The sequence below is a fragment of the Daucus carota genome, chromosome 8 (assembly GCF_001625215.2).
Source record: "Daucus carota subsp. sativus chromosome 8, DH1 v3.0, whole genome shotgun sequence".
NCBI classification, from domain to species: domain Eukaryota; kingdom Viridiplantae; phylum Streptophyta; class Magnoliopsida; order Apiales; family Apiaceae; genus Daucus; species Daucus carota.
Window position 1 is genome coordinate 26805767 of NC_030388.2, and position 26192 is coordinate 26831958.

General features: G+C 33.2%; 6 protein-coding genes across 6 annotated transcripts; 2 read left to right on the forward strand and 4 right to left on the reverse strand.

Annotated features, from left to right (window-relative positions):
- Nucleotides 1-9388: 9388 nt before the first annotated feature.
- LOC108197654 (thermospermine synthase ACAULIS5) lies at nt 9389-12123 on the forward strand. Its single transcript, XM_017365330.2, has 10 exons — nt 9389-9620; nt 10228-10294; nt 10404-10498; nt 10599-10701; nt 10782-10870; nt 10955-11111; nt 11177-11252; nt 11374-11432; nt 11554-11690; nt 11795-12123. The coding sequence occupies exons 1-10, from the start codon at nt 9463-9465 to the stop codon at nt 11880-11882; spliced, it is 1029 nt and encodes a 342-aa protein (XP_017220819.1). The 5' UTR covers nt 9389-9462; the 3' UTR covers nt 11883-12123.
- A 124-nt stretch (nt 12124-12247) lies between these two features.
- On the reverse strand, nt 12248-13430 carry LOC108198455 (mitogen-activated protein kinase kinase kinase 20). The gene has a single exon (XM_017366210.2). It carries the CDS (start codon nt 13362-13364, stop codon nt 12378-12380), a length of 987 nt encoding a protein of 328 aa, XP_017221699.1. The 5' UTR covers nt 13365-13430; the 3' UTR covers nt 12248-12377.
- A 1485-nt stretch (nt 13431-14915) lies between these two features.
- Nucleotides 14916-15899, reverse strand: LOC108198456 (uncharacterized). Its single transcript, XM_017366212.1, has one exon. It carries the CDS (start codon nt 15897-15899, stop codon nt 14916-14918), a length of 984 nt encoding a protein of 327 aa, XP_017221701.1.
- Nucleotides 15900-16975: 1076 nt separating this feature from the next.
- On the reverse strand, nt 16976-18430 carry LOC108198774 (F-box/kelch-repeat protein At3g06240). The gene has a single exon (XM_017366543.2). It carries the CDS (start codon nt 18340-18342, stop codon nt 17170-17172), a length of 1173 nt encoding a protein of 390 aa, XP_017222032.1. The 5' UTR covers nt 18343-18430; the 3' UTR covers nt 16976-17169.
- A 2922-nt stretch (nt 18431-21352) lies between these two features.
- On the forward strand, nt 21353-24015 carry LOC108198722 (thermospermine synthase ACAULIS5). The gene is made up of 10 exons (XM_017366499.2): nt 21353-21630; nt 22080-22146; nt 22253-22347; nt 22433-22535; nt 22701-22789; nt 22871-23027; nt 23093-23168; nt 23255-23313; nt 23460-23596; nt 23698-24015. Exons 1-10 carry the CDS (start codon nt 21491-21493, stop codon nt 23789-23791), a joined length of 1017 nt encoding a protein of 338 aa, XP_017221988.1. The 5' UTR covers nt 21353-21490; the 3' UTR covers nt 23792-24015.
- Nucleotides 24016-24468: 453 nt separating this feature from the next.
- LOC108198457 (putative F-box/kelch-repeat protein At1g12870) lies at nt 24469-25737 on the reverse strand. Its single transcript, XM_017366213.1, has one exon. It carries the CDS (start codon nt 25735-25737, stop codon nt 24469-24471), a length of 1269 nt encoding a protein of 422 aa, XP_017221702.1.
- Between the last annotated feature and the right edge of the window lie 455 nt (nt 25738-26192).

The window sequence follows — 26192 nt, forward strand, 5'->3', positions numbered from 1 at the left end:
ATATAGTCATCGAAAAACCTCTTATCGACAAATATGAAAAAAAAACAAGCATGCCTTTTTATTGTATAGACTAGTTGAAAAGCCGCGCGTTGCGGCGGCTATAAAAATTATATATTTTTTATATATTGATGATTCAATATTAATATTTGTAGAATGCAACAATTTTGTGGCTGTCTACAAAAAGTATATTAACGATTAAAAATTAACAACAACAAACATGTTCGATGAACAAAACAAATATTATAAAAAAAATAATCAACAAAGATAGATCACTAATAGTTAATTTATTGATATCATTTATCAATATAATGTCAAGACTATATTCTTCTCCAGTGTTTGGATTTGTCAACTCCCACATAGCGGGTCTATAACTACCTTTGCTTCTAATAATCTTTATATTTTTAATACCGTATAAACAGTCTTCAATTATCGTTGCAGAAGAACGACACCACCGAGTTAGAAATCGAGCAAAAGAACTATCACCAGAGAGAGACAGCGTTGTGGTATTGAGAGAGTAGACCGTGTTTAGATAATACAAAACCCTACAACCTATAGGGGTATTTATAGGTGCTGAGAGACTTGCGTACTACTTTTTCCCATAATTAAATAATCTGAAACAAAATCAGATTAAAACTTTCAAACTGTTATATTCGATAAATACTATGAAACAAAATCAGATTCTGAAACTTGCTTCAAATATATCCGAAACTAAAAAAAGTAGTTCTAATTTTTGATATTTTTAATCCGAAAATTCCAGAAAATTAGAAAAATAGAACGGAGCGATGTGGGAGGCGCCACCTACACGCCCCTCGCTTCTCCTTTATATAGAAACAAATCTTTCCTATAATTAAATAATCTGAAACAAAATCGGATTAAAACGTTCAAGTTACTATATTCCATAAATAATTTGAAAAAAAATCAATTCTGAAACTTGCTTCTAATATACCCGAAACTATAAAAGGTAGTTCTAATTTTTGATTTTTTTAATCCAAAAATTACAGAAAATTAGAAAAATATTGAAGCGATGTGAGAGGCGCCACCTACACGCCCCTCGCTTCTCCTTTGTATAAGTATATTGATGATTGTGGTTGTATTGGCTGCAAGCATAAGGTAGATGTTTAGCAATCCATTTTTGTCGAGACTAATCTCATTTTCATACGTCACAAAAGTGAAATAAGCGGGCGAGATTACTTGATGCTATTCTGATAATCCCTCATATGCATTTAGTATAATCCACCCTACAATTAAGAGAAAAGTTCATCATTTTGGAACAAAGAAGATCCAGTTAAAATAATAAAAGTTACTCTCCCCGTCTCAATGTATAGGTCTTTTTTAAGAAAAAAAATTTATCCCAAAATACTTGTCCTTCTTTTTTTTTAATACAAATTTCTTTATATTAATTATGATTTTTTTTTGAACTCAACATTATTCTTATTTCTCAATGCACTAAATCTCTATATTTATTGTGATTTTTTTGAAACTCAACTCTTTTCTTCCTTATCCATGTACAAATTAATGATACATGAGATAAAATTTTATCGAACCAACTATTTTCTTAATATGCGTGTTTATTTTAAAAAAGACTTATAAATTGAGATGGAGGGAGTATATTATAATACATAGGGGCCGTTTGGCTAAGATTAAAAGAAGTGACTTCTTGCTTAAAAGAAGTAAGTGGAGTAGAAGTGAGAAGCAGAAGTAAAAATTTAGTGTTTGGCTACTTAGACTTATAAGTTTTTTTTAGTGTTTGGATGATTTGATTTTTAAGTTCATGCAGTGTTTGGTACATTACAATATTATTTTTAAAAGAGTGTAAATTGATAATAGATAAACTTGCTTAGAAATTTAAATACAAAATACTAAACACAAATAATTTAAATAAAAATAATGTAACAATTAAGGATCATTTTTACTGTGTAAAACCAACAAAATTATATTAATTTCACATTAAATATGACTTATAAATTAAATAAATCCAGCAGAGATACAGAGAGAGTGAAATTTTTGTTAAAATAAATGTTAACGAATCAGGTGCTAAATAACCACAAAATTTAAAGTTATTAGGCGTAATTTATGTTCTTCAAACTTTTGCTAAACATTATAATCTTCAGCAACATATTCTTGGTATAAATCATTCAAGACAACTTTTAAATGGGCATGCTGTTTTTCACTTTCACCCTCAAGCGGATAAATAATAGGAAAGCAAAAGCTAATAAGTTTCATCTTGAATCTCGGATCCATCACAGCCCCTATAGACATCATGAGATTACTTTCCCCCCAGTATTTATCGAACTTCTCTTGCATTGTACCTGCCATTTCTCTCATGTAGGAATTTGAATTAACTACTTTTTTATCTAGCAATTCTTTCACCCTTTTAAGTTCTGAGAGAAATAAGTTAGAGGTGGGGTACTCGCTTCCTGAAACTATTCTAGTAGCATCATCAAACACCCTTAACAAAGAACAAACATGACCTACTTTCACCCAATCTTCTTCACTTGGAACATATTCCCTAAATGATTTGTCCCAAACAGCATATCTAGGAAAGACTTGTTTAAATTGCAGACCACAATATAACATGTGATAAGTAGTGTTCCACCTCGTAGAAACATCTAAAATCAGCTTTTTTGGCTTAATTTGCAGCAACTCAGAAATTTCAGCCCACTTTTTTCTTCGACCTTCTGAAAAACCAATATATTTGATCCCATCCCTCACTCTACTAACAATGGACATAATAGGTTTAAGCCCATCTTGAACGCAAAGATTTAGTATGTGTGCACTACAACGCACATGGAATAATTGACCTTCAACTGGTAATGATGGTTTCCTAATGATAAAAGAATCTTTTAAATTTCTTATAGCTACATCATTCGCCTTTGCATTATCCACCGTTACTGTCCCAATTTAATCTTGAATTTTCCAATCAACCAAACATTTATATAAAGAATCAGAAATAACATCGCCAGAATGAGGTGGGGGAACATTGCAAAAGTTTATAATCGTCGAATTTAATTTCCATTTTTCATCAATCCAATGGGCAGTGATAACCATGTAGCCAAGCTTTTGACAACTAGACGTCCACATATCAGTTGTGATATTGATTCTCCGGGCAGACCTAAACAACTCTATTAATTTCTTTTTTTCAATTTCATATGTACTCCTACAATCACCTTTTAATGTTCCTCGATTTATTTTTTGATAAAAAGGTGTTGCAGTCTTCATTACCTCATTCCACATAAAGCTTTCTACATGTAAAAATGGTAACTCATTTATCATGACATAATGAGATACTTTTTCCCTCATTAAGGCATGATCATATTTAAATGCAGAAACTTGTACCTCATCGCCAAAACCTCGTCGAACTTGAAGTTGTGGTTGCAGAGTACCACTGTGTGCCTTCACACATTTTTCAAGATGTCTTTTCATTGAGGAAGTTGAAGAAGTCTTACTTTTCAGAAAGAGTTTAGAACAGAGCGTGCACTTGTATCTTTCGACACCTTTAACATTAATCGTATCCATATACTCCCAAACACCCGAGGTCTTCTTCTTAGGTTTTTTCTGAAAAGGCTGGTCACTGGTTTCCGGCACCGGTACAGACCCATCTTTTTCGCTTCCAATTTCAGGTTCTTCCGAATTCCTATTTTCATTTGCAGCCACATCTTGGACATCCCTTTTACGTTTCGTTGATAATTTTGAGACTTCTTCTTGTTCAACATCTTCGTCGGAAAATGATTCATCCGCAAAGCTTCTAACTGTGATATGACTATCATCCATATATGGTGCGTTCTCTGGTATTATCTCAATATTAAGAGCATTCGTTTTCTTTTTGTTTTTTGACGAATCCATTTCCCTGGATCAAATAAATGGGCAGACAAGTTAATCTCAAGTCTCAATTATAGTAATATACACTTCACACAAGTACACAACTTACACTAGATTACTAGAAGCATCAATGGATTCAATTTAATCAGAGTCATTTTTTCAAGAATATAAACAAACACCTTGTTTACATATACCCAATGACAACAAGATATTAACAAGATAAAGATATATGATTGTATTTGTATAAATATGCAATTTAGTAACTTACTTCATGAGTCGAAGCATTTGAAACTCTCACTCGCACCCGCCGTAGTAGTCGACAATCGGATTAGGGATTTGTGTGTCTAAACTCAAGTGTATTCGCCTTGCTGATGAGTTGCTGCCTTGCTGGGTTAGGCACTTGGGCTGTTAGGGGTATTATGTTAACGGGTTATCATTTGTTTTTGGGCCCGGGCATATGAATTATTATGGACAGGGCAGTTTTAACAAGTGAGTTAAACGAGTTACCCAAACCCGGCTCGTACGAACCCGACTTGTTAAACTCGCGAGTAAGCTCGACCCGGCTCGTGAAAAAAACGAGTCGGTTTCGGACACAATTTTCAGCTCGTATAACATTTTCGCCCGGCTCGGCTCGTTTATATTAAACCCGAACTCGAACTCGAATAACCTAAACCCGGCTCGACCCGGCTCGAATTACAGCCCTATGTACGCCTGTACGGTATAAATATAATTACATCTTCAATCAATATTTTTATACAAATATACTCGATAATACTCTCCGTAAAGTTCTTTATTTTGATTTTGTGCACGCTAGTAAGATACTCCCTCCGTCCTTTTTCGGTTGTCATTTTTGATATTGTGCAAGTCAAATTGACCAAAGTTTGCCTGAAATTTATTTATATTTTATCAATTGAAAAAATAAAAAAATATGTTATCGGAAATAACTTTTAATTTAGTAATTTTCAGTTTTCTAAAATAATGAAAAAATGGTTTATAATCTTTGGTCAAAAATTAGTCAATTTAACCAACAAAAATAGAAATGTGACAACTAAAATGTGACAGACAAAATATTTGGTTTAACTTTTGTCTTTGTAATTTGGCCAAATTTATGGAGGCTCGTATAGTTTCAATGGCATCTAGAGAATTGTGTCCCCTTTTATTCTAGATCAATAGAATGCGCAAGTGAAGAATGCAAATGTATCATTTTACAGTGAGTAGGCATTGGTGCACCTGCAGGCTGCAAGGTGCATTAACAAAAGAAACGGGGGATAGCAATGAAAAGCATGATAACTTTCCAAAAATAACAGGAATCAGGCCTGGTGGGTGAATGAAAATCATCATCATCACTCCCCTTCAGAACCCTAAAAAGATAAAGAAATTATTAGCAGTAATATTATTATTACCACCATCATTCTCCTTTATTTGTATTCATAGTTGGCCTGCGAACATAAACATCGACACAACCAACTAATGTATGGACCTCAATGTGCCCTTGTCCCCGTCTTATGGGTCCCACTCCTTCGCACGTCAAGCTGATGCTAATTTCACATCACACCTTTCTTCTTTATTCCTGGGCCCTACGCGAGGAGATCATCACTTGACACGTGGATTTTGTACAGACATCAACTATGCTAATCTCTCCCTTTGACTAAAATTGACCATCTTTTAGTAAATGCTAGACGGGTTACATAGTACTGTTCTCCCGATCATCGTTCGGTTCGGTTCGGTTCAAACAGAATCAAAGGACTTTAATTAGCAAAATAAAAAATAAAAAAAATCAAAGGACTTTTGGTATAAAATTGATATCATTCTTGAGAGTATAGTCAAATATAATATTGTCGTACAATATTCTTTGATTATTAAAGTTTTAGATGAATGAGTTATATAGTATGGGACTGTGGTTCTAGCAAAATAAGAACTTCAGATATAAAATTCGATATTGTCTTTAGAACATACTTACATATTTTGATATAAAATTCAAAATTGTCTTATACAACCAATTGTCATATTACATTTTTAACACTAAAATTGTTATATTATGCTTGGATTTTGATTGTCATATTACATTCCTTAACAAATTGTCATATTACATTCCTTAACACTAAAATTTCAAATGAAGAACTTATATAATATCGTTTAACCGATTTTCGGGATAACAGTTTTAACAAAATTAAGAACTTTCGATATAAAATTCCATATAATCCTTGGGAGCATAATCTGATACAAGACCATCTAAAATTTCAAACTCATGGTACTAATAAATAAGTATAGGATAAAATGGAGTTTAGTTTGGCATGGGAATCTACTTATATATTCGTGTCAAGCCTCCCTCCTGAGCAAATAAATTACCTAGCTCCGAACCTGAGCCTAACTCCGAACCTAACTCCTCCTCATACATATAAAAAAAATGTTATTATTGGGACTCGAACCCAAGCCCTCTTGATTACAATTACACCACTGAAACCACTTGAGCTACACATGCAATTAATTTTTTTATTCAAAAGTATTAAACTCATACATTAAAACTGTTATATTTATATTTTTTTCAATATCTTATCTATTTGAGATAAGTTATTATTTTAGGTAAACCTCATATGTTTTTTACATGATAGATTAATATCCATAAATTAATTACTTACGTAATAAATTTAAATTTGAAAAAGAATTTGAACAATTGGGCTCGAGCCATGTTTCAGACTTCAAAAAAATGGATATAATTCATTTTGAATAAAATTGGACGAATTCAAATCTAACTTAATACTTTAAACGAGTACCGATACAATATTAGAGAAATTTAAGCCATGAATGTGAGAAATAAGCACAGAAACTAAGATTTCGGTGAGCATCTTTGAAAGGAAAAATTGATGGACTTTCAACATGGACTATGTCATGTTTTTTTTTTAATTACAAAAGGTGACTTACAAAGAGATTACAATATTTTTAAGAAAATGAAATAAGATAACTGAAAGAATATTTTTGTTTAAAATATTTTTTATTTTAAACTTATGAATTCAGGATTCGACGTGTAATCAAATCTTTTCAAAAAAAATTTTATAGATATAAGAATAGTGACAAAGAACATCAAATTTGGTGTTATTGAGTTATAAATTTTATTCGCTTAAAATAAAATAACACAGAGAAATAAGTTATATATATATATATATATATATATATATATATATATATATATATATTAAAGTATTAAAACTATAATTTTAATATGCCATACATCAATGTATAACATACGAGTTAAATAAAATGATTCAAACTATAATTAAATTAATTATTCACTTACAAATTAAACTAATAAAATATAATTAATTCTGGAATGGATAATCCGACGCGATAAGATGAAAACTAATATCTGATTAGACGGGAATAGAACAAGAATAGTTTTCCATAATCCAGAATATCGAGCACTTGATTTGATCTTTAACCATTGAACATGATATGCTACATTGCTCACCCCTATGAAATAAGAGTATCAAAATATTTAAAAATGTGAGTTTGCACAAAGCTAAAAAAATAACTATACGACTAATTAAACTAAATATTTTTTATTTTTATGAACTCCATGGTGCCTAACTAACATCTACACTATTTTTGCTATTTGAGATCTGGTTTATAAAGATTACATGAAAAATATTAAAAGTCTTAGTCAACAAGCTCAGAAAACTAATGATAAAAAATTAATATTTTATAACAACACAATATTATAACACGCGGTATCAAAGTAATAATCATCTAATATTTTAAATTAACAAAAAAAATATATAAGGCATTGAAGTACTATATAATTGGAAAATTAAAAGGGTAAGCCACATCAAACGTGTCAGAATTTTTCGGGTACAATTATAAGGTTAGTAGTTCAATTAATGCTTTTATAATAAAGTAAGGTAGGTCTTTTACATATGTTTCAATTATTATTTATACAAAATGTGTGCAACATATAATAAAAAAGAATGTGTTGATGGTCTGTCCATCATATATCACTTAACTATTACACAAACCTATGCTAAAAAAAGAGAAATAAATATAAAACAACGCGGGCCACACATCTTCATCTAATCATGATTGAGCATATCGTAATTCACATATCAAAAACAAGTTTTCATATTTGACGGAATAATTTAATAATTTTCAGTAATAAATTACAGATATTTTTAATGAGGTATATTATATTTAAATTCTAAAAGTTTCAGTATTAATTTCGAATATAATTTTGAACATGTAGATAATATGATAATGGCCTCTATATCCTAACGAATTTGAATATAGAAAAATCAGTTCAAATGTTGTTTTTGATCCATAATTTTTTTTTAAATACAGTACATATTATTACTATCAATGCTATTAGATTGCAAATGTTACATTTCATATTTACATATTCTGTTAAAAAAATAAGACGTAATAGTTATGCTCGAAATAATATGATGACGTACGAATATTATTTAAAACACAAAAAAACTAGGCTTTTATGCTAGTTTATAAGATAAAACTGAAGTTGGTAATTGAAGATGTAAGTAAGTACTGATGGCGTGGTTGAAAACTGAGAAGATATTTGTTTGTTTTTGTGCTTGGGCTGAGAAGATGGATTAATGGCATCTGTGATGGTGATGATCATGAGTGCACTTGGCTTGGCACGCTCATTCATCTTTTGAACCAACAGAATATACATACATATGCAAGAATATGAATATGCATTCTCAATGATGGTTCTCACAGCACGCCCCCTCTCTCTTCATCATCTTATTGGTTGAGTTTCTGAGGTTTTTTGTAAAAGAGAATAACCCTAATTTCTGGTTTTTGTCACCCTTCACCATCATCATCTTTTATCCTTTTCTTTCCCCTTCTCTGTTTCCAGATTTTAACGCTCATTACATGTATCACCATGATGTTCACATGCCTCAACCCTTCCACCATCTTGGATGTATTTCATATCTTTTTCGACTTTGGTGAGATAACGTTAAAATATAACATAAGATTCATTTGGGTCTTTCTCTAACATCTTACGGTTTTAGATGGACCGATTCTTAATATGGTATCAGAGGTTTGACGGAAGTCTCACGTCCATCTTAATATTATATTTGTCGAACCAAAAAAATTATTTAACGAAAAGAATTTCAACATCTTGTATGATATTTCTTCTGACATTTGGTAAGAAACATGTTAGTATGAAGTTAAATAATTTGAAAGTGAAATTTATCTAGACCATAATTGCAAGTTAAAGCAATGACTATAAGGAGAAGCCACGCGGGAAGATCAACCTCAGAAACCACAACTTGGATATACAAAGTGATGTACAATGTATAATAAGATGTGCACTTTGAACTTTATTGCTCCAGTTAGATTTAGATATGAGTTGGTTTCGAAAATCCATGAGGATTTTCTGTCCACTGCATTGAGAACCCCCACTACTGCTACTCCTTGGATTTTTTAGATAGACAAAAGATACATATCTTTAGCTTTCTTCTTTTTCATTTTATCTTTTTAAGTATTTTCATGCAATTTTTTTTTGTAGTCTTTTGATACCATATTGCTGGCCTCTTGTATATATACTCTGCTTCACTCTTCACTTCTCTTCATCCTTCATTTGCTCTCTCTTCTTCTATTCTTCTGAATTCTCTCCCACTCTCGAAAGATATGGGTGACATATCATACTCTAACAACAGTGGTATTAGCAATGGGAATGGGTGCACTAATGGAAATGGCCATGCAAATGGGATGCTGGTTCAGAGGAAGAGTTGTTGGTACGAAGAAGAGATCGAAGAGAATCTCAGATGGTGCTTTGCTCTCAACAGGTACCGAAATTTGTTCAAATTCATGGAGTCACATATAAGTTACACGTAGAACTGACACGGAAATCGTGTTGTGTACAAAATTGCCAGGTTTAGGCCGGACCAATTAAATACTCTGATTTTATCCTTGTCTTTGCTGTGTTATTCTTAAATAGGGATGTTCAGTGTATATCATATGCCTGAACTTTGAAGCCAGTTTTTTTTTTTTTTTTTGCCAGAACTTTGAAGCCAGTTTTAATTGTAATATATTTGTATTTTAAATATGTGGGGGATATTAGATATATATGATGAATAGTGTTGGGATAAAATCATAGATTGGAAAAGGGTGGGGGTAAAAGTACTAGGTTAGAAATGGTGGCTTTTAGAAAGGCAAAATAAGCACTTATCTGGGACAAAAAAGATGAAGTTGTCTGCTTCGTGGTTTCCATGAATGATTTCATTGTTTCACATCTATAGTTAACTACCTTATATTGGATAAAATTACACAAATTATTAAGTATTTTAAAATATGTAATGGAATCATATATAGTTTCACTGTGATCATATGTAACAAAGTTCAGCCAATGTTAGTAGAACTAAATTTTCTGATTTTTCGTCGTTTTTCCTGCAGTATATTGCATACTGGAGCATCTCAATACCAGGATATTCAACTCCTGGACACAAAACCATTCGGAAAGGTAGACGACTTGAGTTTAAGGAGTTATAATTAAAAGCTTGATGAAAAAACTATATATGACACGGTAATGATCATGATGAGTTAACGACGACTGAATTCTGTTTAAACAGGCTCTGGTCATTGATGGGAAGCTTCAAAGTGCAGAGATTGATGAATTTATTTACCATGAATCTCTTGTCCATCCTGCACTTCTTCATCACCAAAAGTAACACGCTTTACTGGAGTTTTGTTTTTGTGTGTGTGATTTTGACACTATTTATTAAGGTTAAATTACTAGATTATGTAACCATCACCTTTGGTTTTAGTCCTACGAACGTATTCATCATGGGAGGAGGCGAGGGCTCGACTGCAAGGGAACTACTTCGGCACAATACTATAGAGAAGGTGGTCATGTGTGACATTGATCAGGTAACCATTGTCAGTGAAAAATTGTAGCTTATATAATATGATGGTCTGGATTATTGATAATAGACGTTGACTCTTGACAGGAGGTGGTTGATTTTTGCAAATCTTACTTGGTTGTTAATAGAGTTGCTTTTTGTGATCCCAGACTTGAGCTCATTATCAATGATGCAAGGTATATACAATTCTCTCCATGCCAAGCCTAATAGTATTTCTGCATACAAGTATGTAAACTAAAATGCTTTTGTGTGTGTGACAGGGCTGAGCTTGAGAGAAGAGAAGAAAGTTATGATGTGATCATAGGGGATCTGGCAGACCCGATTGAAGGAGGGCCGTGTTACCAGCTCTACACCAAAACATTCTATGAACTTACTGTTAAGCCCAGGCTTAACAAGGGTGGCATTTTTGTCACTCAGGTAAGCATCATGATTAAGAGTGTGCAGAGCAGCAAGTTAAGAATTTGACATTTCACTCGTTGCAGGCAGGACCAGCTGGAGTTTTCAGCCATGCCGAGGTTTTCTCTTGCATTTACAACACTTTAAGACAGGTTTTCAAGTGTAAGTTGCACAAGGGAAGCTAAAGAACTTGTAACTTCGCATTGTTATTATTAAGAAACATATTTATCTGTAAAGTGTATTCGCTTCATATACATGTTCCTCGTGTCCTTTTCATGTACAGATGTTGTACCTTATTCCGCTCATATTCCCTCCTATGCTGATATCTGGGGATGGGTCATGGTATACAATCATTTCAACTTTGTGAATTTTTCCCCACCATACTTTGTCATTAAAAAGCTTGTGCTTGAAAAAAATGTGCTATACGAAACAAAAACTAAGACAGGTTCTTGTAAAAACACAGGCATCAGATACACCATTTGTGCTGGGAGCTGATGATCTGGACCTGAGGATGAAACTTAGAATTAAAGGAGAAAATAGATATCTTGATGGAAAAACATTCACGTCTGCCTCAACCTTGAGCAAAGCTGTTAGGAAATCGTACGTTTAGCTATTTAAAGTTCTTATTCATAACTTTCTCTCTTTTTCTAGCTTTTAACTCCATGCATCAGTTTACTTATCAGAAATTTGTGTAATGTGGACAGATTGGACAATGAGACTCATGTTTACACCGAAGGAACAGCAAGGTTCATATACGGGCATGGCCATAATTCTGCAACTAAGCATAACTAAGGTCGATCAGGACTTGATGTGATTGGCTACTATGAACACTACAGAGGAGCATAAGAACATGGAAGAGAGACTCGGAAGAACGCATTTTCAAAACAATTATTTCTTGCTCCTTAATATGGGTTGTTTTCATTTTCTTATTGTGCTACTCTTTATTTTATCTTAACTTTGTTTATTCTATCATTTGCTAATGTAATCAGGTCTCATAAGGAATGATAATATTAAACAGTATTCTACCCTTTTATATTGTGCTGTCTTAGCTCTAATAGATAATTAATCAGATTGAATGAAACAATTTAGTTTCAAGTAAAATTGGTTTCTAATTCAGTATAGTAAAGGTAAAAAGTACAAACTGAGGACTCAAGACTGGGACTGTGAAGGCATCAAAATTAGATTTGATTCCATACTTGCGAGGTCCTCGCCACTTCTCAATCCATATAAAAGAATTTGAATACATGATAATGAACAGTAGACTTCAGAATAAATCTCCTGAGAGGATTAAATAACAAAAACGGAAGGGTTGTTGGAGGCGACGAAAGAAGAACCGAATGGAATCCTTTGGTAACGTCCCATGATCCTTGGAGTTTGGCCTGATGCAGACAGTGGCAACATCTTACAGCTCTCAGTGATGAAGGGGTGTTTCAGAAGCTGATCAGCCGTCCATCTTTCTTCTATATTTCTCGTCAAGCACTTTCTCAAAAAATCCTTAGCATTGGCGGACAAATCATCAGATAATACCAAACCTCCGTCCTGATAGCCAGCAATTAGATCACCCAAAACTCTGGCACTGAGACCGCGATAATTAGACCAGAGACCATTCCCCGTAAGCATCTCAAACACTATGCATCCCAGTGACCATATATCCATCGCTGCTTCATGCTCTCCAAACGCCACGGATTCTGGTGAACTATACAACAACGTTCCTCGGTTCTTATGGCCACTACACGGATCCACAAACGCACAACTTATTTCTCCACCCTTTTTAGCCGACCCAAAATCCGCTAATTTCAGCGAATACTTAACCAGCCCACCAGCATTCTTCGAGGGAAAGACAAGAATATTACCTGGTTTCATATCACAATGAACAAACCCCTTTCGATGCACATGACAAAATCCTTTGACCAACATCCTGGTATAACAACTAGCTTCCAACTCTGATATTCTTCCGCCTCGAAATCGAAGAAATTGTTCCAAGCTTCCACCCGGGGCATACTCAAGAACCAGATCAAAATACTCTGCACCATTCTCAACACTCACACCAGAACCAAAACACTTGACGATCCCATCACAGCCTCCGAGTTCACGAAACACGTCTCTCTCGAGTTGCAGAGATGATGATCGACTTGCTAAACAAGATTTCAGGGCAACAAAGGGAACCAGAGCCGGTGAGTTGTTGTAAGATAATAATGCCGCGGATTGTGCTAAGAAAACTTTGCCATACGAGCCGTTTCCAAGAAACTTGCGCTTCACCCACGGAGAAGCCATGTTGTAATTGCTAATTTTTTCCAAACGCTATCAAATTGTTTTGGAAATTTGTCAGAGCAGCATGAATATATAGGGTTTTTAGATAACACGTGGAATGTTACTTGGATCCGAAGTACTTAGATTATCAGTAGAAACAAGTTTTCTGTTTCCTAATCTGACGAGTACAATTAATATTCGTAAGTGGGCAAGAGAAACAGCTTGGAAGTGCCTTTTTTCTCCTTTGGCAACATACTGCGCCAGAGATTATGTTGCAAAGTGAGTGAAAATTTATTTTTAATTTATATATTTAAAAAAAATTTAAAAATTTACAATTTAGTCGTAATAAAATGATAATATAATAATACATTATTATAAATATACTTCAAAGCATCTCCAACCCATCAAAACCCTTGGCTAAAATTCATTAAATCATACCATAAATAAAAAGTATAGATAATGTGTGAAATTTGGTCCACTCCAACCACACATAACCTTGTCTAAAAATATAGCCAACCAATTGATGTTGATTGTTGGCTATATTTGACCAACCACTCAGTCCTATAGCAATATCTGTTGCAAGATTTCGTATCATTTGTTACCATATGATAATATACATTCTACTTATAATAACTTGAAAGAATAATAACTTACTACTCCCTCCGTCCTAATTTATCCGTCTTGTTTGACTTTTGGTGATCAAATTGATCAAACTTTAATTGGTATTAGTAACTATTCCTACATTATCTTGAAAATCAAAAAAAATACATCTTAAAGTAGAATAGATGTAGATTTCAGTAATATATTTTTCATAGTTTTTCCTGATTATTTTATATATATAAATTTCAGTCAAAATTTGATTAATGGACCTTAAGAAGTCAAACAAGACAAATAAATTGGGACGGAGGGAGTATTTCTGAAATATAGCCAACCAATATAGTCATTACCGTCGAAGCAAAATGACATACTGCTTCGACAAATTTTATCTAATGTCTAACAAGTCCAATTTAGCCGACCACTTTTAGCCGACAAATTATACATAATGTCTTAAAAGTCCAATTTAGCCGACCACTTTTAACCAACAGCGTTAGAGATGCTCTCGCAGTGATCAATTTTCATGGCGTGGTTGTAAGTTCGAACAATTACGCAGCAATAAGCTTCTCCAAATAAGAAGTAGAAAAATAATTAATATATTGAGTTAATTCCACACATTTTCGAAGTTACAAATTTATATAAGAAGAAAGAACATAAAAACATTTGAACTTGTATAATTTAATAGGTAAGTAGAAAGTAGCAACTCATTACATTCGAAGTACTTTAAAATTTTATAACAATTTGAGTAACAAAATGTCATAGCTAGCACTGCAACAACAAGCTTATTCAAACAAAACCACCCAACAATAAACCATTTCCAACATCATATATATTACACCCCCTTTAAGGCTACTGATTTTTAGTAAAGTACATAGTGTACCATTATTTTCTTTATCATCAATCAGGGATACTTTCACTCATCCCAGTCCGATGAATCTTTGTCCCATGAATCTTGTGACCTTGAGGATGAAGCAGCCCACTTTATTCGTTTAAATCCTTCAAGTGAAACAGGCTCTTTCCATACTTGAAAAATCGATGGGATTTCAAATAAGGATATATAGAGAATTCTGTGATTACTATCTCATCAAGATCATACAAAATCCGTCTACCGTCTTTCTCAATTACTAAAAACTGAGCACTGCTGAAAATGAACTGAACAAGGTTTAGTGGCGCACCTAGATCAATAACATGCACTTTACTCCACGATGCTTTAACCCCACGACCACCAAGACAATCCTTATCGTCTAATGTCCACATGTCAATCTTACCATCATTAATGGAGATGATATAGGCAATAGTATCCTTAAATTCAGTAACACAAGTTTGAGTACCAAACAAACTACTCCTATTAGCAAAAGAAACAACGGGTTTTGATACGACAGGGAGGTCAATCCCACAATGAAACACCTCCTTATTTAAATCAAAGGTCAACATACTACTTCTATCTTTTAAGGCAATCAAAAATCCCTTAAAGCAAAATTCGGAACTGATCCTCGGGGGAACATAAGTAGACTTGAGGTGAATCTCTCGCCAATTATTCTTGCTTGAAGAATAGACCTCGACAGAGCGAGAGCGAGAGCCAGATACGACTCTAACCACTTTAAAATCCAAATCAATGTGATCGAAACCAAAGCCTAAAGAGACCGTTTTAGTATAATCATCATTGATCATATTAGGCAGGGGAAGCCTTTTGGAGTGTCTAGTAGCAGGATTCCAAAGATATATATCCGTTCTATAAGCATTCGATTCGAAGACGATAAACCGGACACAAACAATACCACAATCAGAACCAATAAGTTCAGAGTATTCAGGCGGATCTAGATACTCACCTTGCGAGTAAGGAAATTTCAGATTTATTCTAGGGCAGCCCAAATCGAGATGGAAAAGGGAGAAAGCGTCGTCGTCGTCTTCGGAATGACCAAATGAACGTTGCACGATGTGGAGCTTGTCATCTTTAGGAGCCATTGCGAGGTGTGATTTGGCGAATTGATGACTAGAAATAATGGAACATCAGGATTTTGAAACTGATTTGAATCGAAGCAATGGCTTTATGGGAAGGAGTAAGAGAATCCGAGTCCACAAATCATCTGTGAAGCTATTCATCAACGTTTCCCAGGATTTTGATGTTCTCTTACTCTTGTTATTAATTGCATCCCTGTTTAAGGAACTCATATTGCAGAGCAAAATCAGGGTTCGAAGATTCGCAAGATCAGGGTTTAAAGATTCGGAAAATGGGGGTTTTAAGTTGTAAGGTGACGGAGACGGGTTTTAAGTTTGACCTTTTGCACGTAGTTTGTGAATTGTGAATTAGGATTTTGACCCTTAATGAGATAGTAAAAATATTAATAAAACTCATGTACTAAATAATTTAATTAGTAACTTGATAATATACGTGGCATCCATCTTAATTTTAACTTAACCATGGTTATGATTGGGTTTTTAAAATAATTTTTTTTAAAGTTACTTGCATTATTCTGCAACAAATATACTATTGTGGTTAAATTGAAAAAAACATGATAGTTATATAGTTTTTTTGGTAATTAAATCTATTATTTTTCATATTTTCTTTTTTTTTTTCTGTTAAAAAAGTCAAAGTGACACTTAATTTAGGACAAAGGTCATGTTTAACATTGAGGCTAAACTATTTTTTTCATCTCAAATCACGTGAAAAAAATCAAAGTGACACTTAAAGGACCTGACCTTGAGGTTGAAGCAATTTTGGTCAGGAGCTATTAAATTTATTATTCATAAGTTTCTGTGTTTTTTTTTCTGGGTACTATGCACAGATAGGACACTGACACGCGTGTTTACCCGGAAGGAACGGCAAGGTTCATATATGGGGATGGCCATAATTCTGCAGCTAAGCATAAATAAGCTTGATCAGCACTTGATGTGAATGGCTACTGTCATCACTACAAAGGAGCACATAAGACTCCTACAAATTATAATATAGGTTTATTGGTTTTCATATTGTCCTCTATATTTTATCAACATTATTCCTATATCAACATTCATATAATAATAAGAAGAAGAAACCAGAATAGTCTTAAAACATTACAAATAACAAAATATCACATCAAGCAGTACATCAAATAGCAGAATCTAAACAAATTCAACAAAACACTAAACCATCACTTCCACCTCCCTTGCGGCTACTACTTTCCACCATTAACATCAATCCGAAATACTTTCATTCATCCTATCTCAATTCCCATTCTGCAGATTCCTGCAACCTCTACGATGGAGCAGCCCACTTGATTCGTTTGAATCCTGTGAGTGAAAACAAGCTCTTCGTATACTTAAAAAATTCACAAGTTGCAATGTTAGGATAGCCAGGGACTTCTGTGCTTGATTTGTTGTTCGAGTTATACAATAACCGATCACCACCTACACCAAATAGTAAGAATTGAGTATTGTTAAAAAGGCCCTCAACAAAGAGAAACGGCACACCTACATCAAGTATGAGCACTTTAGTCCATGATGCCTCAACTCCACCGCCAGAAAGACATGCCTCATTGTCTAATGTCCACAAGTTAATCTTGCCGTCCATGATACTATCAGAATGAATGAAGGCAATACTATCCTTGTATTGAGCAATTTCACTAGAACTACCAAATTCAAAAGAACTAACAGGGACATTAATACGACAAATAAACACCTCCTTGTTTAGATCAAAAGCCACCATACCTTTGCTACCACTATAGTGTTGAAGGGCACACAAAAAACCGTGAAAGCATATATGAAACTTAATGGGGCCATCAGATATCTTTTGCTTAATCTTATGCCAATTATTCATGTTTGAAGAATAAACCTCGGCAGAACGAGTACAGGATATAACTCTAACAACTTTAAAGTCCAAATCAATGTGATCAAAGCCAAAGCCTAAAGCAGCATCAGACATATGATAACCGTGTAGAGCATACGGGGGAATGAGTTTGGACTGCTTGGTGGCAGGATTCCAAAGATATAAATCATAATTATTTTTGGCAGCCTTCCAATCGGAGACACAAACCGAAACACAAGCAATACCACATTCCGAACCAATAAGTTCAGAGTCCTCTGGCTTAAAGGGATACTCACCTTGCGAGTAAGGAAAATTCAAATTCTCTAAAATGCGCCTCGAATCGAGATGATAGAATGAGAAATGGCCGTCCTCTCCGTCTTCGGGGTAGCCTTTTTCATGGTGAACGATGAGGATTTGATCATCTTTAGGAGCAATTGCGAGATGTGATATGGCGAAACGATGACTGGAGATAATGGAGAACCATGTTTTGGAGACCGATTTGAATCGGAGTAACGACTCGAATGGAAGGCGGAGGAAAATCTCAGTCCACAGATCATCAGTGAAATTACTCATCACCAGTTTCCAGGCTTCTGATGCTCTCTTAGTCTTGTAATTTCCATACATATTCGAAGAGCTGTGTCGCAAAATAGGGTTTGAAAATACGATAAAAACAAGGTGGATGAGTGTTTTCTTACTTTAGAGACCCGGGTATAAAGACTACGAAGCTAAAGGAGTACATGTGATTGGAATTTTAAAGCATTTTTTTGCATTTATGAGATCCGAGAATATTCGTTTGAGATTGTTTGAAATCCATTAAAATCCTTGAGATATTCAATTGGGATTTTAAATTATGCTACAAAATTTAGTGGTATTCAATTAGTATTTTAAATTATGCTTTAAAATCCGATGGTATTCAATTGGGATTGTTTAAAATCCATTAAAATATGATGGTATTCAAATGTTGATAGATTTTTTTGCATTTCATAAAATAATGGATTTTGTGGTATTTTTCAGTGTATTTCAAGCTTTTTGAAATCTCATCAAAATCAATGGGATTTTAAAGTATTGTGTTTAAATCCTATCAATTCTGCGATATTTTATCAAGAATCCGCACAAAATCAAAATCACATACAATCCATTAAAATCCATGGACTAAAAACAATCCATTAAAATCCCAATCGAATACATTCCCTAAAAGAGAGCAGCGAAGCGGCTCGGAATATAAACAGGCATACAAGAAATTCTTAAATCCTTTTGACATTATCCCTAATTTTTTTGATACTCGTCCGGATTTGATTGTATTTAATTTTATTAATTGTTTAATGTAACTAGTAAACAGGAGTGTATTGGATTTTAAAGATTTTTTTTTCATTCATGAAATAATGGATATATTTTGTGACATTGTATTTTAAGTTTGTGAAATCCCACCAAAATCTATGAGATTTTTAAGCGGTATGTTTAAATTCAAAAAAAATCTATATCAATTTTGTGAAATTTTATCGAGATTTCCACGCAAAATCAAAATCACATAAAATCTATTAAAATACACATATTGAAAACAATCCATTAAAATTTCAATCGAATACACCTTCCAATATTTAATTTGAAGCTAAAATTAACAAATTGTCCAACACTTAGAATAAAAAAAATATGATTACATCAAAATTGAATTGATCAGTATATTTGAAAAATAAAAATAAAACTAATTAAATCAAAATTTAAAATTATTAAATAGAATAATATATATTGTCGACTTCTTTCATTTATGTCTATTTTTTAATATTGCTAATGTAGTATTATGATTATTTATTATTATTTGTCATAATCGCCAATACATTAAACTCATGCCATAGCCCATAGTATGAACTATTTTCGGATGTGATGTAATTTTAATATTTTATTGATTAATTTGTTTTTGTGTATATCTTTATCACTCTGTCATTCTCTCAACATGTTGATATAAATTACATTGTTTATGTGAACCGTTTTTGTTACCGTATTTGTCTTTACTATTTGAGTAATACTGCATGCACATAAACGAATACATAAATTTTATACAGAATGATGTGGCAGCGCCACCTCTCCATAACATTAATTACTCTTGTCTGCCACTATACCTATACACCTACTTTCTTTTTCATTGTGTTATATAGATATTCAGATTGACTTGGTGTCTCAGTTCACCTATAAAATATTATTTTTAGTTTTTATCTTTCCATTTTTTTATTATTCAAATCCTTTTATATTTAATACTTTTATAGCTTTTTATATTATTTATTTTTCATTATTTTTTACCTTTTACATTTAATTCTTATATAACTTTTATATCTAATTTTTTATATCAATTTCTAGGAGAAAACTAGAAGCTATTTGATGTTTAGTTCACTGACAAAAAAAATTATTTTTATTTTTTCAACTTCTTACACTTTTCACTTTTCTTATTACATGTAATATTAGTTATAACTTTTTATGCTAATTTTTTATATCAAATTCTCAAAAAAAAATTACTCTTGTCGGCTACTATATTTGTATCTTTTATTTTTGTTTTGTTATCCAAACACTGAAAATGATTTGACGTTTTGTTCACTTATGAAAAAATTATTTTTGTGTTTTAACTTCTTACACTTTTCACTTTTTCTATTATTTGTATCTTTTTTTTTATTATCATCACTACTAGATAAGTGATGCTAACTAGTATTACAAGTAAAAATAAATAATATAAGAAAAAATATAAATAATAAAAAAAGTGAAAAGTATAAAAAGGTGAAAGCACAAAAATATTTTTTTTTCATAAGTGAACTAAACGTCGAATCAATTTCAATCTTTGGATAACAAAATGAAAATAAAAAATAGGTATACAAATATAGTGATCGATACGGGTAAAAAATTATTTTTTTTAAGAATTTGATATAAAAAATTAGACTTAAAATGTTAAAACTAGTATGACATTTAAAAAAATAACAAAAAGTAAGAAAGATAAAAATAATAAAAAAGTGAAAAGTGTAAGAAGTAGAAGAAATAATTTTTTTAAGTGAACTAAACATCAAATAGTTTTAATTTTTAAATAAGAGAAGAAAAATAAAAAGTATAAAAAGTTAATTTTTGTAAGTGAAGTAAATATCAAATAGTTTCAAGTTTTCTCTTGATAAGTTGATATAAATAGTTAAACATAAAAATTATACAAGTATTAAATGTAAAAAGTGAAAAATACTAGTGAAAAATTAATAATATAAAAAATTGTACAAGTATTAAATATAAAAGGATATGAATAATAGAAAAAGTGAAAAGAGCAAGAAAAGTTAAAAGTTAAAATAATATTTTATAAGTGAACTCAAAAATCAAATCGATTTCAATATCTAGATGAGAAAATGAAAAAGAAAGTAGGTGTATTAGGTATAGTGGCAGACAAGAGTAATTAATGTTATGTAGAGGTGGCGCTGCCACATCATTCTGTATAAAATTTCTTAATCCGTTTCTGTATCCGTTCATGTGCATGTAGCATTACTCTTACTATTTTTATCATCTTTTTACACAATGATAGTCATATTTTTTATCTCTTTATAATCCTTATCTCTATCATCTTTATATCTCTTTAGAAAAGATACATAGCTTTTAGCTTTCTTCTTTTTCATTTAATGCAATTTTTGTAGTCTTCTGATACCATATTGCTGTCCTCTTGTATATATACTCTGCTTCACTCTTCACTTCTCTTCATCCTTCATCTGCTCTCTCTTCTTTTTACCTTCTGAATTCTCTCCCACTCTCGAAAGATATGGGTGACATATCATACTCTAACAATAGTGGTATTAGCAATGGAAATAGCCATGCAAATGCTATGCTAGTTCAGAGGAAGGGTTGTTGGTACGAAGAAGAGATCGAAGAGAATCTCAGGTGGTGCTTCGCTCTCAACAGGTGCGTAAATTTTTTAAACTCATGCAGTTATACTCGACACACATATATTTAAGTTACACGTGGAACTGACATGAGAATCGTGTCGTTTACAAAATTACCGGGCCTACTAGGGAACTTGTAGTTGTAGAACACAGTCCAAACTTTGTTGTGTTATTCAGGAATAGGGATGTTCACTGTGTATCATATGCCTGAACTCTGAAACCAGTTTTAATTGTAATATATTTATATTTTAAATATGTGGGGATATTAGATAATAATAATGAATAGTGTTCGGATAAAATCATAGATTGGGAAGGGGTAAAAGTACTATGTTAAAAATGGTGGCTTTTAAAAAGTCAAAATAAGCACTTATTTGGGACAAAAAAGTTGAAGTTTTCTGCTTCGTGTTTCCATGAAAGATTTCATTGTTACACAACTAAATTTTAAATTTTCTGTCGTGTTTCCTGCAGTATATTGCATACTGGAGCATCTCAATACCAGGATATTCAACTCCTGGACACAAAACCATTCGGAAAGGTAGACAATTTGAGTTTAAGGAGTTAAAATTAAAACCTTGATAAAACTACTATATATGACACAATAATGATGATGAGTTAACGACGACTAAGTTCTGTTTAAACAGGCTCTCGTCATTGATGGGAAGCTTCAAAGTGCAGAGACTGATGAATTTATTTACCATGAATGTCTTGTCCATCCCGCACTTGTTCATCACCAAAAGTAACACTCTTTACTGGTGTTTTGTTTTTGACACTATTTATTAACGTAAATTACTAAATTATGTAACCATTACCTTTGTTCTTAGTCCTACGAACGTATTCATCATGGGAGGAGGCGAGGGTTCTACTGCAAGGGAACTACTTCGACACAATACTATAGCGAAGGTGGTCATGTGTGATATTGATCAGGTACCATGGTTTCATTTCACCTAATAAAATTCATACACATTATGTTTATCTAACAGCTGAAATGTTGAATACAGTTCTGTTCTACTTTTCTAGTACTTGTGTTTATTAAAAAAAGTTCCTTAGTACATTTCATTATATGAAACAATGCAAATCAACTCTTGACAGGAGGTGGTGGATTTTTGCAAATCTTACTTGGTTGTTAATAGAGTGGCTTTCTGTGATCCCAGACTTGAGCTCGTTATCAATGATGCCAGGTATATACAATTCTCTCCTTGTTGAGCCTTAGTATTTATGCATACATGAATGTAATTTAAATTGCGTTGTGTGTGTGACAGGGCTGAGCTCGAGAGAAGAGAAGAAAGTTATGATGTGATCATAGGGGATCTGGCAGACCCGATTGAAGGAGGGCCGTGTTACAAGCTCTACACTAAAACATTTTATGAACTTACTGTTAAGCCCAGGCTTAACAAGGGTGGCATTTTTGTCACTCAGGTAAGCATCATGATTAAGAGTGTGCAGAGCTGCAAGTTAAGAATTTAACATTGCACTCGTTGCAGGCTGGACCAGCTGGAGTTTTCAGCCATGCCGAGGTTTTCTCTTGCATATACAACACTTTAAGACAGGTTTTCAAGTGTAAGTTTCACAAGTGAACCTAAAGAACTTGTAACTTAGCATACATGTATTCACTTCATATACATGTTCATCGTGTCCTTTTGCAGATGTTGTACCTTATTCTGCTCATATTCCCTCCTATGCTGATATCTGGGGATGGGTCATGGTATACAATCATTTCAACTTTGTGCATTTTTCCCCACCATACTTTGTCACTTATTTTAATTCAGAGCGTGGAAAAAAAAAAAGCTGGTGCTTGAAAACAATGTGCTATACGAAACAGAAATAAGACAGGGTCTTGTAAAAATACAGGCATCAGATACGCCATTTGTTCTGGGAGCTGATGATTTGGACCTGAGGATGAAACATAGAATTAAAGGAGAAAATAGATATCTTGATGGAAAAACATTCACATCTGCCTCAACCTTCTGCAAAGCTGTTCGGAAATCGTACGTTTAGCTATTTAAAGTTTTTATGCATAACTTTCTCTCTTTTTCAGCTCAACTACTCCATGCTTCAGTTTATCATGAAATTTGTGTAATGTGGACAGATTGGACAATGAGACCCATGTTTACACCGAAGGAACAGCTAGGTTCATATACGGGCACGGCCATGGCCATAATTCTGCAACTAAGCATAACTAAACTCGATCAGGACTTGATGTGATTGGCTACTATGAACACTACAGAGGAGCATAAGAACATGGAAGAGTGACACCGAAGAAAGCATTTTCAAAACAATTAATACGGTTGTCTTCATTAAGCATTGTCCTACTCTTTGTTTTATCTTAACTTTGTTTATTCTATCATTTGCTAATGTAATCAGGTTTCAAAAGGAATGATAATATTAAAAAGTATTGTACCCTTTGATATTGTGCTGTCTGAGCTCTATTAAACAATCAATGAGATGAAATGAAACCAATTTAGTTTTAAGTAAAATTGGTTTCTAATTCAGTATTGTAAAGCTAAAAAGTACAAACTGAGGATACAAGACCAGCTCCAGAGGTCGACTGGGACTGTGAAGGCATCAAAAGATCAAATGACCTATATCTTTTTTCTACAGCTTCAAATTCTTGCTGTAATTTCCCTTCCATTTGACTCTATAGTACTTTTTAGGAAATTGGGAGATAACACAGAAGTTTCAACATTAATACTATATCAACATTCATATAATTATAAGAAGAAGAAACCAGAAGAGTCTTAAAACATTACAAATAACAAAATGTCAAGCCAAGCAGGACATCAACTAGCAGAATGTAAAGAAATTCAACAAAACACTAAATTTCCACCTCCCTTGTGGCTACTACTTTCCACCATTAACATCAATCGGAAATACTTTCATTATCCATTCCCAATTCCCATTCTGAAGATTCCTGCGACCTCGATGATGAAGCAGCCCACTTGATTCGTTTGAATCCTGTGAGTGAAAACAAGCTCTTCGTATACTTTAAAACTTCATGAGGTGCAACGTTAAAATACCTAGGGACTTCTGTGGTTAATTTGTTCTTCGAGTTATACAATAACCGATCACCATCTACACCATGTAGTAAGAATTGAATATTGTTAAAAAGGCCCTCAACAAAGAGAAACGGCACATCTAAATCAAGGCTGAGCACTTTAGTCCATAATGCCTCAACTCCACAGCCAGAAAGACATGCCTCATTGTCTAGTGTCCACAATTTAATCACATTGTTGTCCCCGTTACTATCATAAAAAATGAAGGCAATAGTATCCTTGTATTGAGCAATGTGTATTCCACTAGAATTCTCAACATCATCAAAAGGACCAACAGGGAGCTTAATATCACAAATAAACACCTCCTTGTTTAAATCAAAAGCAATCATACCTTTGATACCACTATAGTATCCGGTTGCTAACAGAAATCCGTGAAAGCATACATTAAATACAATGTGTCCGGAGATATTAATAAGCCCGTGCTTAATCTTTCGCCAATCATTCCTGTTTGAAGAATAGACCTCCGCAAAAAGAGGTCCAGATACAACTCTAACAACTTTAAAATCCAAGTCAATGTGATCAAAGCCAAAGCCTAAAGCAACACCAAACATAGTATCATTGGGTATAGTATAAGGGGGAATGAGCTTGGACTGCTTAGTGGCAGGATTCCAAAGATATAAATCTTCTTTATTTTTGGCAGCAGGCCACTTGGAGACCGAAACCAAAACACAAACAATACCACATTCCGAACCAATAAGTAGAGATTCAGGCTCACAGGGACAGTTGGGATACTCAAAGGGATACTCACCTTGCGAGTAAGGAAAATTCAAATCCTCTGTAATGTCACTCGAATCGAGATGATAGAGTGAAAAACTGCCGTCATCTCCTACTTCGGGTTGGAGTGAATCATGGTGAACGATGAGGATTTGATCATCTTTAGGAGCAATTGCGAGATGTGATAAAGCGAAACGATGACTCGAAATAATGGACAACCAAGTTTTGGACACCGATTTGAATCGGAGTAACGACTCCAACGGAAGGCGGAGGAAAATCTCAGTCCACAGATCATCAGTGAAATTACTCATCACCAGTTCCCAGCGTTTTGAAGCTCTCTTAGTCCTGCTATTTTCTTCCATATTCAAAGAGCTTTGCCGCTAAATTAGGGTTTGGAAAAAAAATTCGAGATGAATGAGTGTTTTCTTATGGGTTCGGAAAATGTTTTGGGGCACGTAATTCACAGGAGTAATTATGTAAAAAAACATGTACATAGTGGATTTTAAATGGAATGAGTATCCTGCATTTACATCAACAACTCCAATTAAAATCTATCCCATCATTTGCCACATAATTTTACATACACAATTATCTAAACAACATAACTATGTAGTTACAAAAATATATAGCTATAAATATATATTTATGTGATCACCCTAGCTATGTTAATTTATAAATTCCCAAATTATTTTAATAAATAATAAAGACAATTATGAAAGTACTCGAACTGATTTTGTAGTAAAATGTTTAACGGTTAAGTTTTGATAAATACTTAAATAAAGAGGTATGAATATTGATGTGTGTAAAATGATATCTG

Excerpts from the sequence above, each read along its gene's own strand:
- LOC108198456 (XM_017366212.1), bottom strand. The coding sequence starts at position 15,899 with ATGGCTCCTAAAGATGACAAGCTCCACATCGTGCAACGTTCATTTGGT.
- LOC108198722 (XM_017366499.2), top strand. The coding sequence starts at position 21,491 with ATGGGTGACATATCATACTCTAACAATAGTGGTATTAGCAATGGAAAT. Across the intron at positions 22,147-22,252 it reads ACACAAAACCATTCGGAAAG|GCTCTCGTCATTGATGGGAA; the intron begins GTAGACAATTTG and ends CTGTTTAAACAG. Across the intron at positions 22,348-22,432 it reads GCACTTGTTCATCACCAAAA|TCCTACGAACGTATTCATCA; the intron begins GTAACACTCTTT and ends CTTTGTTCTTAG.
- LOC108198774 (XM_017366543.2), bottom strand. The coding sequence starts at position 18,342 with ATGTATGGAAATTACAAGACTAAGAGAGCATCAGAAGCCTGGAAACTG.
- LOC108198457 (XM_017366213.1), bottom strand. The coding sequence starts at position 25,737 with ATGGAAGAAAATAGCAGGACTAAGAGAGCTTCAAAACGCTGGGAACTG.
- LOC108197654 (XM_017365330.2), top strand. The coding sequence starts at position 9,463 with ATGGGTGACATATCATACTCTAACAACAGTGGTATTAGCAATGGGAAT. Across the intron at positions 10,871-10,954 it reads CTCATTATCAATGATGCAAG|GGCTGAGCTTGAGAGAAGAG; the intron begins GTATATACAATT and ends TGTGTGTGACAG. Across the intron at positions 11,112-11,176 it reads GTGGCATTTTTGTCACTCAG|GCAGGACCAGCTGGAGTTTT; the intron begins GTAAGCATCATG and ends CACTCGTTGCAG.
- LOC108198455 (XM_017366210.2), bottom strand. The coding sequence starts at position 13,364 with ATGGCTTCTCCGTGGGTGAAGCGCAAGTTTCTTGGAAACGGCTCGTAT.